Below are 18,869 nucleotides of genomic sequence, written 5' to 3'. Positions count from 1 at the left end.
GTGTGTGTGTGTGTGTGTGTGTGTGTGTGTGTGTGTGTGTGTGTGTGTGTGTGTGTGTGTGTGTTACTTGCAGCTTGTGAACACCTGACAATTAATCCATTTATCTCCTCCTCTGAGGTTTGACAGAGAGCCGCACCAGGCATTCAAAACTAAACAAAGTGTGGGTCTATCTGCTAACTAAGGATCGCATTTTCTGTCCTGACAGCTTTATGATTAAGCTCCGGTTGTGGTTAGGACAGTAAAAATAATCGGTAACCACCGGAAAAACATGTTGGCTTAAAGAAACCAAGATCAAATGTTGGTATGAGTTGGGATGAAAACTGCAAAACAGCCAATGTGGTTATTGGAGACTCTGTCTAGTTTTTCTCCACCACAAAAATGAGCTCACGAGAGGCCAAGCATATTTACCTGACATTACCTCAAGAGCTGAAGAGCAAACGTAATTTAAAATAAAAGGAAAACAGTACAGAATCAGGAGTCTTCCACTTTGAGCTTGCTGAAATGATCAGCTGTTTCAGGTGATAAACGATGAGTCTGAAACCAAAGTCAGCTGATTTCACTGTATCTTTGGCTCCAGCTTCCCTGCCAACCTGAACTGGAGGAGCAGCTAAGAAGATTTCTCAAATCCTGCATTACCATTTTATTTTGTTTTTGTGTAGTTGGAAACAAAACGTGTGTAGTAAACACCACCTTGGCCACAGGTACACTGAGATTTTTGGCGTACCTTGTTTTCAATTTAACATCTTGTTTGAAAGGTGTGATTTGCAGCTTCATCCTGTGAGAGACACTGGCCCTGTTAATTAAAAGGAAAGAAAATATAACAAATGTTGAACTGATAATGAAAAGAGCTGCCTTTGTAAGCTGGAAAGGTTCTTCAAAGTTCTCCTTCGCAGTTTTAAAAAAGAATCTATCCAAAAATCCCACAACCTAAATCCACTGATATTTTACTTACTGCTGCCATGGCCATAACAGATTGCTAGTATGATGAGAAGGAGATTGAATAGGTAGCAGCTAGCCCTCAAAGCCAAGGTTAATAGATCCATCAGAGCAACATCGCAGGGCACGGACACCACGTCCCATGACAGATGAGTGATTTGGAATAGAGGCAGAGGTTATACAAGCTATTAATAACAGAACAAGTGGCAGCGTGAAGGAAAACTGGTGTTACACTGCAGCGTTCGTGACAAGTTAAAGTGTACTCAAACATACTGAAGAATTATATACACAAACACTTAGAGCCCACACATGCATAAACCTTTGTGAGTCCTTATCCCAAGTTAATTTCGGTGGTAACAACCCGAAGCTCTGTCCGTGGTAAATGCTTTAAAATCAATTTAATTTGTTACGATTTTGTTTCTTTTGATCACTCAAGGAAGGAAGGCAACAAAGCAGGAAAGAAAGAAGAGAAGAACAGAACAAGGTCAAAATAAATAAAGGAGAAAATAATCTACGAAGAGAAGCAGAGAAACAGAAACCTAGAAAAGAACATCTAGGTAGTGAACCTACTTCAAAAGACCTACTATCTGATACATGCCTCCCACCCAGGTATGGATGGGGGAAACACTTGAGAGAACAAAGGAAAGAAAACAAGCAGCGTTAAGAACATTGTGACCTAGCTGCCTTTATCAGCGATGGTGTAGAGAAGCCAGTCTATATGTGTGTGTGTGAGCATATATGTGTGTGTTAGCATGTGTCATTTGGTGGCAGGAGACGAGAACGTGGGGTGAGTCAGAGCCTACATAAACAGCAGCAGGTTCATATCATGTCGTGGCGTAAATTACTGTAAAGCCAAGACAGCCATGTGGCACCATTAGAACCTGCTGCGGCGCTGGCTGCCAAACAGATTAACCAGCGAGAGGAGATCTGGCAACCCCAACGAGGACGGAGAGGCAGGGACGCACCAGGTGGAGACCGAAACAGACAGTCTACAAAAAAAATGCAAAAATAAATGAGTGAAAGCCACCAGCCTCAAGTTATTTACTGTTAGTATTTAATGAAAATAGATGTTCTTTCTTCTGGTTGGCTGATCAGGAACTCCCAAAACTTCATCGTTCTTTAAAAAAAATAAAAATGTTTGCAAGATGGGCCAGCAGACTGGACTGGCACCTCCTTCCTTTGAAGAAGAAAGAAAAAGAGGTCCATATCTGATGTGCAGCTTGTGAGTTATTGGGGGGACTTTCCTCGATGTATTTGTAATATTTTATAACACCATTATGTTTTTTTTATTGCTTATTTTAATGACCTTGACTTTTTCCACCCATTCTACCTTACAAAGAAAATAGCACTAACATCATATTTTGACCACAGCTAAAGCAGAGATGGAACAGTACGCAGGTTGGTTTCATAAAAATATATAAATATTCACTATAAATACAGGCCATTTACCATAAAAATATTATCTTAAAGAAAACTTTTGTTTCTCTGTCACGTGACAAAAGTTTCAACTGTGTTTCTGAATGAGAAAGCTCCTGGATAACAACCACAAAAACACCAAACTGTCAACAGTTGATAAGGAAAGTTTCCACTTTGTTCTCCCGTCTGGGTGGGATACAAAACGTAACCAGATTAAACACACACAGGAAAGGTCATCTGCTCTATGTGGTTGCCACGGAAATGGGGAGGGCTCATGCGGCGCTGGTGTGTATTTGACTACAGTCACATGTCAAGGTGACCTCCTGTCATCAAGTTTTACTGTGCGTGTGTGCGCATGAGCGTGACTTATCTTCATATACTGCTGTTTCTCGTGGCATCAGCTGGTGTAGAAACATTCCCAGACATGGTACAGACGGGGGTTTGTTGTCACCACATGACATTTTTAGCATAGGTACCATGGTCATTGTGTTTGTTCACATATTAGGTCTCCGTTTGTGTGCTGGTAATGACTCAGACATTTCTTTGGTAGAAGCTGCTTTCTACCAATCTGGCTGTTCTGTTTTTTGTGTGCTTTATCACAAAGTCCCACCGATAACCACAGAGAGGTCTTTATTCTCACGGTGGAAACGTTCCAATCGGCAGGAATCGGATTAAAATGGATGCTGGCATCACCTCAGGTGCTTTAGTGTCTCTTGTGAACATTTGAACAAATCAGATAACTGGGTGTACGCCAAGCGCTCTTTAATGAGGAGACAACAATTTCAAGGCCACTTGCTCCTAATGTGAAAGTTCAAACTGAAGTAGTAAAAATGATGAGAACTTGGGTCCAATTCAGCTGCGTGTTTCACCTGGACGCTTATTACCTGTACCAAGGATGTTCAGCTTGTCTGTTTCCCTGTTTGTCTGAAGGATTACTCAGACAGGTATAAATGGATTTGCATGATAATATTACCAGAAGCCGGGCTTTGCCCAACACAGCAGGGACTGTTTTAGTGTCAAAATCAGATCTGCATTTGTCTAGGAATTTTTACTATGAAGACACGACAATTGATCGGACAATTCACATTACATCTTCACAAACACATCAATTTAAATAAGAAAAACAGCCCTCATCTCTTTCTGGATCCAGTGACTCAGTTCATGCATGGTGTGGAGGGAATGCTCAGCCTTGGCGGAGGTTATTGAATGCTGCTCGTACAGATGCCTGCAGGCAGCCCTTAAGCAGATTGTGGAGACAGAGAAACCAACAAATATCACCCCCAAAGGGTAAAACTAACAAAGAACAGTACGGTTAGAGAATACACCTTACTGCATTCACTGTATTTTGTCATTTTCAAGGGTTGGATGGAGAAGTGCGGCCATGGTTTCAGTCTTGTTTGTTTGTTTGTCCGTGTGTAAGCCCACAAGACATTCAGAAGGAAAAATTAGTAATACATTTTAATTCAATCTGGTGGAGTGTTGGAACACAGGCCAAAACACAAGTGATGAGTTTTTGGTTTCAGATCCAGGAACCACTGAAGTATTTTTTTCACATTATGAATTAGATCATATTCTTATATTTCTGTTTTTCCCGCCTCCAGATACAAAGATGGATTCTGGTATGTTATTAATCGTTTAGTTAGCAGTAATTAGCAGGTGTCTGTTCAGCTGTATATGTACGTTGCATCCAAGTTTTCTGACCTTAGCGGATAAGTTAGCTCTCCAACCTCTCATCCAGTGGTTCTCCCAGCAGTCTGGCCGGCCGAGCACAAAGGAAATTTTACCACCTTCTTAAACAAAATCTAGGAATCTGTTAAATTTCCTTTCCACTGATATGTAGAAAAAGGCTACCTGTGATTTTGAGCTCTCTTGTGAGTATAGCTTACATTAGTGTTATGGCTTCACACTGAGAAGCCTTCACACTGAAGACCGTGCTGCTGATCATCCATCACATATCAACAAACACATATACAGAGGGGTTTTTAGAGCTCCCAGTCACCAAAGCTTTAAAGCATGTGACGCACCGCACAAAAGAAGCAGTGCATAACATTGCTGCTAATGTGAAGAAAGCAATTAGCAGTCCCGTACTGCATTATATACAGTATGTGGGAGTGATGAGCTGAGATATATGCACCGTTATGTACCGTTAGTGCTTTGCTGCTGTCCCTTATTATTTGTTTCCAGAAAATGGATGTTATTTGCCTCTGCTCAGCCAGTGTGACAATCACGGCTAAAGACGCCCTGCTTCAAGGAGACGGGAATACAGCGCCGATATGCCGTGTGTGTGCACGCATGTGCACGTGCATGTGAATGTGTGTGAAGTCAGCCAATTTCCCTTTCAGATGAGCTCTTATCTGTGTGCAGGCAAGCAGCAGGAGAGTCAGCGCCCCCTATTCCACAGATGCAGCTTTGGAAGGAGTGAGGGAGGGGTGAACTTCCGGCAGCCATATATGGAAGTGCTGGAATCTCCCCCCTTCCGTGACAGGGCAACCCATTTTTTTATTCACCTCACGTTCAGCTCATACCACAGGAAAGCTGACGGGGTGGTAGGAGAGGCGAGAACGAGGACGTGAGGGAGGAAGGGGGGGTAATGGAAAGAGAGGGAGTCTCCACGGCTGCCGGGTTGAAGGAAGGAGATCATCATCGTCATCGCCTCACAGTGACGCATCTGATTCAGCCGGTGCACCAGTTGTTCTCAGCTTTACACGTGAACGAATGCATGTTCACGCGATCACATATGTTCCCACAAAGTATTCATGAACACCGTAAACGAGGTCAGGTTTTAAATCTGAAAATGACGGGAGAAGATTCATCTTGGCACCGCTTCCTCCGCAAGGGTACAACATATGAAAGCGTATCAGCACATGTGTGATGCCAAGATGTGCCGTTTATCTCAAAGGAGGCTCTGTGTGTGTGTGTTAGCAATCTTCCATAAACACCTGCTTTTTCTTCACCCCTCAGGCCTTTCCCCTTTAATTACAGTCTAATTAGTGTAAGAAAAGAAAAGAGCAGAACAGGGGATCCACACCCTTGTCTCCTCACTCTTTCTATTGAGATCCAATCCCTGCAACTTTCCTTTCATCCTCTGCCAAGCCCCTGCTCCCTGGCAGCCTCCATCTCTCCTTATCTATCTCCCTCCAGCTCAAGTTAGATAACTTACCGATGTGCTAAAGGCTGCTGACATGCTGCAAACACACAGCAGACGCCGGCAGTTATGTTGTATGACAGCTATGGAAGCTGTGTCGTAACAGAGCAGTTGGTGAAATCTAAATAATACAGAGTGCAACTCCATGCACTGTGCACCTGCACTGAGCTGACGCCTTCTGGATGTTGATTTAGGGTCCAGTTTGTGTATTCTATGTAAAGAAATGTAAAACAGCACAAAGGATGCTCACAGCTCACTGATATTTCTAAGAATTTCAAATCCACACATTTAAGAGGTAAAATGGCTGAAACACAAAAAGCATCTCGTTTTTCTGGGTACATTTTGTTCTTTGTGGGTGTTCTTCTTACTCCCACAGATGACTAGCCAAACATGCACAATATTAACAAAGTAAAACGCTTAGCTACAGCTGCTAGCCATCTTAAACATCATCTGCCCTGTGAGGAAAAGAGGAAGGTCTTCTTTCGACACTCAGTACTGAGCCGGGGTTAAACAGGCAGAGCTGAAAATTGAAGAAAAAACTGAGTTTGCAGCTGTAAAATGATTACCGTTATTAACAAACACTCACTACCTTCTTGATCTCAACCGGTCACTTTATTAGGTACACGTTGCTGGATATCCGTTTACCTCCAGAAGACCTTTAACTCTCCATAGCACAGATTTAACAAGGTGCTGGAAACATCCTCACAGATTTTTAACCTTACTGATGTGACTGCATCACACAGCTGCTGCAGATTTATGAGCTGCACACGTGATGCCAATCTTCCATTCTACCACATCCCAAAGGTGCTCTATTGGATTGAGATCTGCTGACTGTGGAGGTCATTTGAACTCACCGTCATGTTCAAGAAAGCAGTTTGAGATGATCTGAGCTTTGATGTGTTATCCTGCTGGAAGCAGCCAACAGAAGCCCCACCCCTGGATCTTCTATTGTCCAATTTTGGTGAGCCCCTGCGAACTGTAGCCTCAGTTTCCTGTTCTTAACTGACAGAAGTGACACCTACTGTGTTCTTCTGCTGCTGTAGCCCGCTGGCCTCCAACAACAATGTTCTATACATTCAGAGATGATCTTCTGCATACTTTGGTTGTCATGAGTGCTTATTTGAGTTACTGTTGCCTTTTTATCAGCTCAAAGCAGTCTGTTCATTATCCAAAACTGCTGCTCACTTTTTGAGAGTGTTTTCTGTAAATTACAGCAGTTTCTGAAAATACTCCAAATGTATTCAAATTCACTTAAATTCAGTTTCTTTCTCATGCTCAGTTTAAACTTCACCAAGTTTCCTTGACCATGTCTACATGTGTGAATGCATTGAGTTGCTGGCATGTGATTGGCTGATTAGATATTTGTGTTAACAAGCAGTAGAACACGTGTGTTCTTGTGTGAAATCATCTTGCATGGGATTTCTCGCAAAAACGAAGAAAGTAGATGTACATAAATAACAATAAACAGCAACAGATGCATTAAGCATCATAAGTGAAGCATTGGGGTACATTACTGTTGGTTTCATGCTCGAAGTGTTTTTTAAACCACTAAAGCTAAGAAATACTGTCCTGAAGTACTGTAAGCTGCAGTTGCACCAAACTGCTGATGCAAATTTAATAAAAGCAATGACTATTTGACAGAAACTGAAATTGTACCATCATATTAATACCTGCGAGATCTGTGTAAATAGAGAAACTGTGGAAATTTAGGATCGGCAAATTCTTGGCATCTGGCACTCTTGTGAGCTGCATGCTAACTGTAAGCATGCTTTTTAAGCAATCCTCTTTAGCTCTGCATTTTTATTTTTTTTTGGCTTTTTGCACACAATTTTTCAAAAAGTTTTGCAGCCCTACAACTAGGTTGTTTGTCCAGTGCTCATATGCACATAAGCATCAGACACTTTAGCTGCTCCACTTTCATGAAGATGTACTATACATTAAATCAGTCAATGCACAACAAATAAAAGCGCCACAGAGTGTTAGCCGTGACTCTGAAAACATAAATTAAATTAACTTTTATATCAAACATGTGCATAACTGCATCCCCTTCTACCTGCACCGCTCCCCTCTTACATAACACCATCACACACCCCACAACGCTGTCAGAGACCGTCACTGTGACGCTCACAAACACGACTGCTGCCCAACGATCAGTGACAAGACACACAAAGCTAGAACAAACCCTGAAGCTTGAGGAGGCACAGTTTTCTGCAGGGACTGAAGCACAAAGCCTGCGATATAACGCTGAACAGAGACAAAAGAGCTGAAAGCACTGTGACTAATCAGAGAAGAAAATCACTGGTTTGAAACAATTACACTGGAGTAATCTGGCCTAAGCAAAGCATCTGGATTCAATAGGTTTTTATGTACATGAGCAAAGAGGCCGGAGGCTTGTTTTCACCTCAGACAACCTTTCAAATGTGAACAAAAGGAAAAATGACCAGACTGGTTTAATCTACCCGATCAGTACAGAGGTGGGACTTGACCCAGAAATATCCTTTTGTGGTGTGAAAGAAGGAGGAGGTGGAAATCCTGCTGAGAGGTCTCTGCCAAAAACCCTTCACTTCCTCAGTCAATCCACTGCTAACCTTTAAGGTTCAATTTCCTGGCAGATGTCCTGCTTCTCACCTGTGGTGCTTATGAGCTGATGTGAGAACTCTAATAAGAAAGCAATGAACTAATAAAACAAAAAGAGGTTGTGGTACAAAGAACAGAAGTTCTAAAAATAACCAGAAACGATTAATGTTGATAGCAGTTCTCTGCTTATTCGTCCACTTGGCTAAACTGAAAAGTCTGTGTTCATAGAGAAAAAAAAACCTGAACAGATTGTACGTGTGACAGTGGGGATAAAGTGTTCGGTAGTATTACTCACAACACTCCCAAAACACGCACACGCGACAAAAATCCTCCCTGGAGAACAAATACTTTGGGCTTAGTAGGAGGACTGCCTTATGTCTTTCGGAAGTTGGACCTGATAGTACGACAGTATTTTACGGAGGATTTATGACTCCAATCGGTTGATAACATTCCCTGGTGACAGTCAGGCAATACAAAAACTAACATAGCATCTTAAGGAGAGATTGATGCTGCAATTGAGACACTTTGAAAGCTTCTGTCAATAACAGGAGAATCAGAGGTGGGATGGTTTCTTTCATCACCTGCATATCTTACAGGGAAGCAAACAAGCGCCTGTCTACATTTCAATCCTGTCTTTTGACAACTGCCTCAAATACTAATTTCTCCTCAGAAAATCATTCACTGCAGTCCTGCTTTAAGCAACAAAACAAGGCATGAAGTTATCACGTATTTTTATCAATGAATCTATGATTTTTCTTTTGTTAACTGAAAAAGATAAATGCCCACTTCACGTTTTCAGAGAATCTTTTGATTCCTGGTATGGCTCAACCAACAGTCCAAATCCAAACACTTACAGAAGCAGGACTCTGTATATGTTCCAGCTTGTTCACTATAAAAAGCAGTGAACAACATATAGATATTAATAATTACTTTGTACAGCGTTTCGTTGAGATCGGTCCATCGGTGCCAAATGACCATAACAGTCGCTTTTATATTGTCCAAACCTCAAACAACCCCCCCATAAGCGAGTCCTCGTTCTATTCTAGCATCTTTACCTTACAATATAAAGCACCTTGAGGCAACTGTTGTTGTGATTTGCCAGTTGATTGGGGGTTGATGGGAGGCAGATAGGACAAAAGGCAAACTACATGAGAGAGAGCCAGAGTTTAATAATTGCTAATGATTAAATGCAGAGTGAAGCATAAACACAGAGGGGAAAGAGAAACACCAAGTGCATCATGGGAATCCCCCAGCAGCAGGGTCACCTGATCCAGCCTATTTGCTTTATCAAAAAGGAAAGTTTTAAGCCTAATCTTAAAAGTAGAGATAGTGTCTGCCTCTGAAATCCGAATTGGGAGCTGATCTCACAGAGGAAGGGCCTGAAAGCTGAAGGCTCTGCCTCCCATTCTACTATAATCTAGGAACCACAAGTAAGGCCGCAATCTGAGAGCAAAGTGCTCTAACGCATTGATAAGGTATTATGTGGTCTTTCAAACACACAACTTGTGCTGTGTGGCCAGTAGAAAAACTTTAAAATGGCTCAATGCATATACAAATACCACAAACACACCACAAAAAAACATCAACTGACCTACTGATCTCCCTTTAGTCCACTCTCACCATCAAACACCTGAAACAATCGAGGCAGCCTCGCCCTGACACTCGAGCTTCATTCAACAACCTGAGCCTGCAGTACTCCTGGGATTACAATGCTTGGCTGAATACACTCCTGATCAAACACACAGATGGCATTTGTTCAGCAACCACAACAACCCGAGGAAACACAGTGTACACACACTGTCAGTGGGTAGCAAACGCGTCTCTGTGTAGTATCTACACACAGTCCTCTGGGACTTTTTTCTTGACATTTCAATCCACACAGACCGATAACTTCACTTCATAGTTTGGCTCTGTGATGATGTGCAATCTCACATCAGAAAAAAACAAAACGCACAGTGCCAGCCACTCTCGCAGTACAGTACGGGAGCTGACAAACAAGTGAAACACACACATATAGTCATGAGGCACTACTGCCCACACACACTCACTCGCATCCACTGATGTGAGTCATCCAAAAATTAGATTCAGCATCTTGCGTTTCAGCAGCAGAGCAGAGAGGTTAAGACTTTGGTCTTCTGCTGTTGAGTCCAACTTATTTTGCTCCGGCAGCTAACAGTCAGGCAAACAAAGAAAACAACAGGAGGCAGAGAAAACAAAACCAGCGTTCATCCACCAAAGGGTCATTGTGTGCTAGAAACACAAAGGATTAAAAACAACCATCGTATTTACCACATAATACTCTTGGAGGTGTGTTAACAGCTTCACAATGACATCTGTAATTTAATTACAGTTTTCAACCCTATAAAAGAACAACATCAAATTACTAGCAGACAGTCCTCAAAGTTGTATTTTCAAAGTTCAGCCGCTGCTAAAGAGCATCTTGGACTGCAGCAGCTTATCACACTTGTTGTTCTGCGAGCTGCAGAGCAAAACCATTATTGTCACTCCTCAAGTCAACTAGATGGAGATGATGAATGCTTTATTGTTATTCCAAAAGAGCATACACAGGTTATTTTCTTATTACTTTCTTAAAGCACTCACCTGCCATGGATGTCTTCTGGGGGAAGAGGGATTCTCTTCATAACTGCTTGTTACCAAGTACGATGCACAACGGAGGAACATAAACTTTCTAAATAAACACTCACGTTTTAGTCTTTGGCCACCATTGAGCAGAATAATAGGTGAACTTTCTCCACTCATAATTAAATCCACCTCCATGTGGCAATTAAAGGCAGCCGCTCACCAACGCTGACACATTAAAACAAAAAGAAGTATTTTTTGCCCCAAAGTACAAGTAACACCTTTCTCGGACTGTTTTCTGTTCTATAAATTGTATCCACTTCATATCAATAACTAATAAAGCTTTTTCAAACACACTTAGATAAAACATGCAAATACTCAGTCTGAGGAAAAGGTGGAATAACCTGGACATAACCAGAACATGATAAGATTCAATCAGCCTCTCAGCTAATCGTCTATGAATGTGCATCACTGAATTGGTGTAGCCGAACTAATGTTTTCAATCATTAAAGGCAAGTCAAAGTCTAATTTAAACTGGGGACTTTACACAGAGGCATGCCCTCTGTGGGTACATGCTGTTAGACACTTTACCGCAATATCATGTTCTGTAAGAGATGATCACCATCCTAACACCACAGGAGTGCATTCCTGTCATCCTGTCTGCGTCTTCTTTCCTCGGTGGAGAAACAGACGTGAGCGTTGAAGCGAGCACCTTCAGGCCTTTTCATCTTCCACGCTTATAATGAATTAATAAAGACCTGTTAGTTTCTTTAGCAGTCCCACACAAAGTTCATTGGACCAGCAATAGGCCTGCCATTACACTACCAACTGCCACACCAGTGAGCATCAGCCTCCTACAGTCAGCCCCCCATCAGGGGTCAGACTGGCAGCAGTGCTCTGCTTCAGCCTGCTGATGACAGGAAGAAAACCCAGAGCTGCATTTCTGCAGGTTGGCATTTTCATACCCGACCCCTGAGCAGGGCGTTCTTTGGACAAGACAAAACCGCATCCTAACACAGATTTTCACAGAAGCTGAAACTGATGGTCACATTTTTTCTTTTTCATCTTTTTAATCCAACATAAGTTTACTTGTGATAAACATTTGGCAGTTTATCTGACATTTCTTATGACCAAAGGGTCAGCGGCACATTCGGTTTGCCTGACTTATCCAACAAAAACTTCTTTTAAAAACGGAGTCAATCAACGGAGCTGTCCAGTCACATCAGGTCAGTTCTGTTTTTACTACGACACACCTCAGCAGGAGCGAGAGTGTGGGGAAAGGGAACAGCAAAGAGTCAGCAGTTTGGAGGCGTTTCATTTCCTTGTCTGCTCCACTCCGTGTGTGAGGAGGTGCAATCACAGAGGAAGGAGAGACTAAAATGGCTGCAATTAACATCACCATGCTGTGCATGTCTTTCCAATGGTGTAGTGGGGGGTATCAAACATAAGGCCTGCTCCAATCTGGCCTACTGGACCCCTTCGCAGATAAAGAAGACCACCCCCATCACCATTAAGCAAAGATTTAAGCCCAAAGAAATGTGCTGACAGATTTACTACAGCGGCATTTCTTTATTATGTAGGAAAACTGAGATGTTCTGTTGCAAGTGCACTTCTTTTTCATATTATTAAGATATTCTGGGGATTAACTGTGCAGATAAACCTCTTTACACTGACAGAAAGGGCAGTTTTACTGCTTCACCCCAGTAAAAACTAAATAAAGGGGGCTGCATGTGGCCTTGATGCAAAATGAAACATCCCTGGTTTAGCGGTTAACACATTCGCCACAGACACAAATTCCCTTTGGGGTTGCATCAGGAAGAGTATTTGACATTAAACTCTTCTGTTGTAAACATGCGGCGTAATCTCTTGTGGCTTTCTAGGCAGTAAAGACTCTCACACTGAGCTAAAAACAAACTAGTGCAAAACACTTTTTAAAATCTTTACTAAGTTGTCTTTCATTATTTTGCTTTTAAATATGAATGAATATATTTAACAATATGCATTGATTTGGTGTGTTTGAAGTCACAAAGCTAGGCTCTGGAGGGACAGCTTGTTAATGTAACCCCGGGATCAGATTAGTAGAAGGTATCAGTATCACATCAGAAATGCAATTTAAAGTATTGTATTTATAGTATTTATAGTAAGATAATTTGTCATCAACTGACTAATAAACCTATCACAAGACTGCCCACTTCTCCATCACGCAACCACCATTTTTTTTATTTATCCTCCTTCATCATCTTCCACCTCCTCCTCCTCCTCCTCCTCTCTGCAGTTTTCTATCCAGCTCAGGCTATAGAACCCACCCACAGGTCGCAACATAAGGCAGCTAGCCTCCTGCTTGTGCCCCTCTGATCCCTTGTTAGAGTCTTTTGAGGGTTTGTGTGTCTGTGTGTTGGCTGAAGTCGGCCCCAGTCTGAAAAAATTCCTATCATTTCCTTGGCAGCCTAAATGGTAATGTCATGTTACACCATCCCGCCTCTGTCACACAAGGAACCATGAACTCTCGCTGAACCAAACCCCCCTTCAAGTACACCTTTGGCTCAGTAAGCACACATGCCCTTCTCCTCCTGCATCCACCAAGTCGTGTCCTGCACGAAGAAGCTTTTAGGCACTCCGACTCTTCTCTCTGAGCATTTTTGCGGAGGCGTATGGAACGGTGACAAGTCTCCTCATATAAAAGGAAAGCCCTTGTCGTACTTCCATTGCTGAAATCTACCTCGCCTGGAAAGCTGCCCTGAGTGCAGTGAAAGTCAAGAGTAACACTTCTCCACCTCCACCACAGACACTGCTGAAAAGGGGCTTTGTTGTGGAAATAAAAATGGAGGACATAATCATTTGCCACGTTTTGCCTTTCATCTTTCAACAAGTGCAGGGTGGTCTGCTCAGCGCATGCTGAGATATTTAAGAAACCTCTGACACCGAGAAGCAGTTTGTTTTCTTTTCTGCAGAGCAAAACCTTGAGCATGACTTTTCCAACCAGCATTTCAGATCCCAAATTGAATGCCAATTTGGGGCATCCAGAGTGCAAAATTACAGTTGACTTTTACAAATACCACCATGCTGATAATGACTCTGTCCTTTCTCTCTGAAGTGATCCAACTATCAACAGCACAGACACCTTAAGAAAAAAAGCCCAAATGTGAAGACTGCTGGGACCAACGGGGACCCCTTTTAGGATGCGCAGACTCCATAAATTAATGATCAGTCTCACTGAGGCAGATAATGTCAAGTTCACCTGCTCACAGCAGGATTTACCACTGAGGCTGACAGCTTCTGCTCTGCATAGTGTTGAAATAAATCACCCCAGGGCAAACTGTCAGTTTGCAGCATTTACATAACTGGCTCCCTCATCATTATTGCAAATGTAGCATTGTAGCATTGGGCACAGTTCAACCCTTTCCCTCAACCCTAAGGCAAATCAAATACTCCGTGCCAAGCAATTTAAATCAATTACACCTGGAGTCATTGATTATCTACCTGGAATTTGTTACTCCTAACATTATTAATCGCTGTAATGTGACTTTGCTGATTTGACTGGTCTGACTCTGATTTATTATCACTTATAACACGTTATAGGCTAAAACAGGACAAATTATTCACCTGTAAGAATTTTGAGACTAAAATCCGTCTCCAACAGTTCAAACTCAGAGCATCAGCTGTAGGAAAACGATGAATAAACTTGAGCTGTTCAGGACGCATTTCCTTTATCAGTAAATTCCTTCACAGCATATATAAACCGGCACTTCTATTACTACAGTGGTAAGACACAGTGCAGGTCAGCTGAGACAAAGTTATCCGCTGTCTCTCCTCTGAGCGCGTCCTCTAAACGCCGCGGTTCACCGGTGCAGCAGGTGTCTCCGAGCGGCAGAAGGACGCACGGTCGGCGGATCCGAAACAAACTACCAAAGAGCCCGGCTTACCTTGTAGACATTCTCCGTTATACGGTGCACCTCGTCGGTCCGGGACATCCTTGTAGGCGTGTCAGTCAGAACCATAGACTAAGATTTCCTTTCGGATGAGGCTGGGAGGGTTTTCCGAACTGTAACAAGGGGAATGAAACAGCTGTTCGCGGGAAAGAGCGGCTCCTGTCTGCCGTTCACAGAGAGAGAAGAGCGCGTCTGGTCGTGGGATCCCTGCTTTTATAGGAAAGTCCTCCGCTGCGCCCACACCGGCTCCCCACGCAGCCAGTCAGTCAGTCGGTGCCTCTCGGTTGGAGCGCAGAGGCGGACTCACTCTGAGAGGGGCGGTGCTGCTTTCAAGGGCGGTGGGAAATAGAGTAACTTGCGACCTAAATTACAACAGTACATAAGGATGAAGCGGCAGGAGCCATCATTCTCCAGCGTATCACATTGAAGCCTGGGGGAAGGATAAAACGGATGTTAGCCTAACAATAAGCAGACATTAACTTAATTCAAAAATAAGAAATACGCTCTGTTAAAAAATCTCAAACTGGATTTTGGCATGTGGATCTAAAAGAGAACAAAGCAAGGACGGAGCCAAAATGGAGTCCAGGGGTGGCACTGGCCTCCGTAAAATTTGCTTGGACCCCCAAACCTGTGCTACCCCAAAACGGCAGAGGAGGTATGGAGAAAAGGTGTGGTCCTCCTAAATACAGTTAATCAGTGTCCCCCAAATCTGGGTTGGTTCCTCTCTGGTAGTCCAGCTTCATCCTTCCAAAGACGTGCATTAGGTTAACTTGGGACTTGGGTGTAGGTGTGAATGTGTGAGGGTGAACGGTTTCCTGTCTCTCTGTGTTAATCCTGCCATATATTGGCAGCCTGTCTGGGCTGTATCCTGCCTCTTGTCCTATGACAGCTGGGATGGGCTCTGGCCCAGCTGCAACCACGAACTGGATACACAAAGAAAATGGATGGGCCCCACATAAAAAAAATCACGTAAACATCCCTGAAAGAACCCACCCTAAAATCGTCATCATGACATCAAACAGTTGGTCCTTATATTCTGATTTAGCTGGATACAGCAGAGCCCCTGACAGTGCGGCGGCTTGTCCAAGCTGTACTCCACACCTTATTCTATGATAGCTGGGATAAGTCTCCAGCCCCCCACAAACCTGAATTAGATAAGTGGAGGTGAATAGATGGATGTATGGATAGATTTAGCAGTAAAATACAGTTTTTAATTAAATTAGCACAGACACTTTGACACGCTTTCTTTCATGGCTTTAGAAGCTGCTTTTCCCTGTTGGTAATCTGACAGGTGGTTTCACTGCTGAGTTCCTCCTACTAAAAAGCACTAATCTCATTTAAAATGTAAAGGCTGGTTTGTACTGTTCGACAGACTTTATAGGAATCACCTTTTTTTCTTTTTGGGAGTATAGACAGCTTGTTTGACATTAAAGACTTGAAGTCGGGTGATTTTTTTTGTTTCAGTTATCAGTAATCAGGCATCTTTTTTTCCTGATAATTGTAATAAAACCTGATTCCTTCGCCCTCTAGCCAATAATTTGTGTTATTATTATTAATATTGTAAGTCATCATGACTGAAACCACCAGGCAGTGTGCTCTTGTGTTATGATGCTTTGCACTGAGTCTAGAAATGCAGCACGGCTTTTAAAGAAGCCACACCTGCTCTGCTGTGTCAGCCACCCCACGCCTCCTCTGCTACAACCATTCACAAGACCTGACTGAGCAGCTCCATACAGAAACTGCAACAATCCTCATCCATTTAGTCGGTACAAATATTACATTTCCCAGTATCCCTATTCTTATAGTGATTTATTCAGTCTGTGTTTATTATTTCAGTCATTTAGACCCTCCGGCTCAGTCTTCCCTCTACATAAAAGGGGCTGTAAGATAATGGAAAGGGTTTTTTTGTGTGTTTGTTTTGTGAAAATGTAAGTTTTAATAAACCCACAACAGAGAAAGATTTTACCGTGGCCCCATATGTGTGCCTGCTCTATATTTGTGTGGCGGTTGGGTGAGTGGGCTCTGGTTGGTATGAGTGGGATGGAGCCACATTTACTTGGATTTGTAAGCCCTGGATTGTGGGCCGGGAAATCCCACACATCACGATCTGAGAGCTGCTGAATGGGGATGTATTTAAATAAAAGAGACAGAAGCAGAAGATAACAGAAGATAAGTGCGAAAGAGGACAGTCATGCCTTTTTCTTTTCTGCAACACTTTTTTTCTCTCGTTTAGTGAGATAGAGCAGATATTTAAGAGCAGCTTGTAGACCAGATAATAAAGTGGCACCGTGGATCTCTACCAGAACAGACTTATTTTGTTTTGTTCATCACATCCGATTAGAGCGAGTCCCGAGGAAACCAAACTGCAGACAGTTAGTGGAAATCAATCAGGCATGTTTGGTCTTCGCTGGAGCAAACAGCAGCCTTCCCACTGTCAGCGAGGCTATTGATTTAGTCCTCTGTGAATATTCAATCCCCACAATTAGTTTCCGTAATTGAATGTGAGCTGCCATTATGTTTGCTGACATCCAACCTATTCTGAAGTATAATTGTACACAAATTAATTAAGACATTGATTATTAATTATGGGTAGTTTGAGAAATAAACAAAGCTGGAGGCTTAAGACTGAACTCAGGCGTGAAGTGGCAAAAATGATGACCTGAAACTAAAAAAATGACAACAACACAAAGCATTTAACCATTAAACTTATCCAGTCTTTTGATGCCCCTGATACAAATTTCTGGCATTTAATCCAAAATGAGCATATAGCCCCTAAAAATAGTCTCAGTTAGTACATTGGTTTGCTGACTTTTTACATTTTCTTTTGGTTTAAACTGGGTTCTACTTGAGGCTGGGGTTCAAACCACAAAATAAACATCTATGAGATGTGACGTTTTTGGCAGGATAAGATTGGTATTATTCTAAATATATAACATATGAAACCGCTTATGAGCTGTCTTATGAGATCAATGCAGATTCTGGATCTGAAAATGAAGGCCATTTAACCATGCAGTCTTGATAAAAACCAGCGTGGAGCAACACATCTGGTTGCAAATGGGAGGCCTGATTGTATGGAAGTAAACAGTCGTTGGCTCCTTTGGTCTGTGATCTCATGAATTTACAGGCTGACCATTTTCCAGACAAATTTATGGGGTTTTTTTTACACAGCATGATCTTTATATGTCAGCTATGATCTCTGTCAGTGTCAAACAGGTAAATAAAACAGGGAACAAATTAGGGTGGGCTCACTTTATAACAGATGACCTGTTACTGCATGAGGATGTAGTGTCAGTTTACATATTTATGTCAGATTTAACACATTTTCATGACCTTTGGTTTCAAAAAAGCTAAGATTGAACTGTGATGACACTCAGAGTAGTATATCCGTGGTCTATTATATGAAGCTGTATCCACGTGGCTTCAATCAGCATACCTGAAGGCACCAGCCCAGAAGTAATGTCTTTCCAATGTATTTTTGTCCATTTTAAGCATTTAAAACATTTTAGTGAGCTAATTAGTGATTTAGAGACATTTTATTCATAAATCTGGGGCTTTTCATCCTTTTATTAGACAGCCAAAAATGGAGAGATGATAGGAAGTGAACGGGCAACTGAAAGGGGAACACAGGAAACAGTGTAAAAATTAAGTGACTTGTCAGAATTTGGAAACAAAGTACTTAAAATTGTCCTTTAGGACTGGGGCCTTTAAATAAACTTGTTGAAAATGACATTTCACTTCAGTAAAGTTCTGTATGTGTGTATATTCAGTACAGTGGGGGTGTAATCAGGTAGGCAAGACTCCGGGTGGGCAGGTTACACATACACACCTACATACCTGAAGCATTTATTCAGCAGCGTTTCATGTGAAGCCTACTCATCATCGTCCTCTCAGGCTTTTTCTCTCAGCTTTAGATCCACGTCTGTGATTCATCAGCAAGCGCGGCGCTCTGACATTCAGTCTGTGCGCCGCCCACTCCCACACACCTCCGAAAAGGCTTGTAGTGCACAGTCAGAGTGGATTCAGTCCATTCAAAAAAAAAACAAAAAACCAAAAAACAGTGTGAAGTGAACAAAAGCAATTCGGGCTATTTCAGACTCGTCAATACATCAGCTTTGTCGGAGAGAATGGTTCAAGGTTAGAGATGGGAACATTTAATGTCTCCCTATCTATCTGATGCTTTGTCCTTAGCTGAATGAGCTTCGATCACCTTCAGAACAATAGCAGAGCAAGGTCATGGTGTGCCTGTACTTTTCATACATGCTAGAAGCCACAGAGTGGGGGGGGGG

The 18,869-nt window shown here is 42.4% G+C and overlaps 1 protein-coding gene across 8 annotated transcripts in view; it reads right to left on the bottom strand.

Moving 5' to 3' along the window:
• baiap2b (BAR/IMD domain containing adaptor protein 2b) overlaps nt 1–14,962 on the bottom strand; it is a 70,919-nt gene extending 55,957 nt beyond the window's left edge. For 4 of the 8 annotated variants that reach the window (XM_005725672.2, XM_005725673.1, XM_005725676.1 and 1 more), the window contains exon 1: nt 14,578–14,961. In XM_005725672.2, the coding sequence (XP_005725729.1) occupies nt 14,578–14,652 (75 nt within the window). In that variant the 5' untranslated portion in view covers nt 14,653–14,961. Of the gene's footprint in view, nt 1–14,577 lie in introns of all 8 variants that reach the window. The other 4 variants (XM_005725677.2, XM_005725679.1, XM_005725678.1 and 1 more) reach the window with 2 other exon arrangements.
• Between the last annotated feature and the right edge of the window lie 3,907 nt (nt 14,963–18,869).

The sequence above is a fragment of the Pundamilia nyererei genome, unplaced genomic scaffold (genome assembly GCF_000239375.1).
Source record: "Pundamilia nyererei isolate P.nyererei 1_Seehausen unplaced genomic scaffold, PunNye1.0 scaffold00017, whole genome shotgun sequence".
NCBI classification, from domain to species: domain Eukaryota; kingdom Metazoa; phylum Chordata; class Actinopteri; order Cichliformes; family Cichlidae; genus Pundamilia; species Pundamilia nyererei.
The sequence above is the reverse complement of the archived record's forward strand: the minus strand, read 5'-3'. Positions and strand labels throughout refer to the sequence as shown.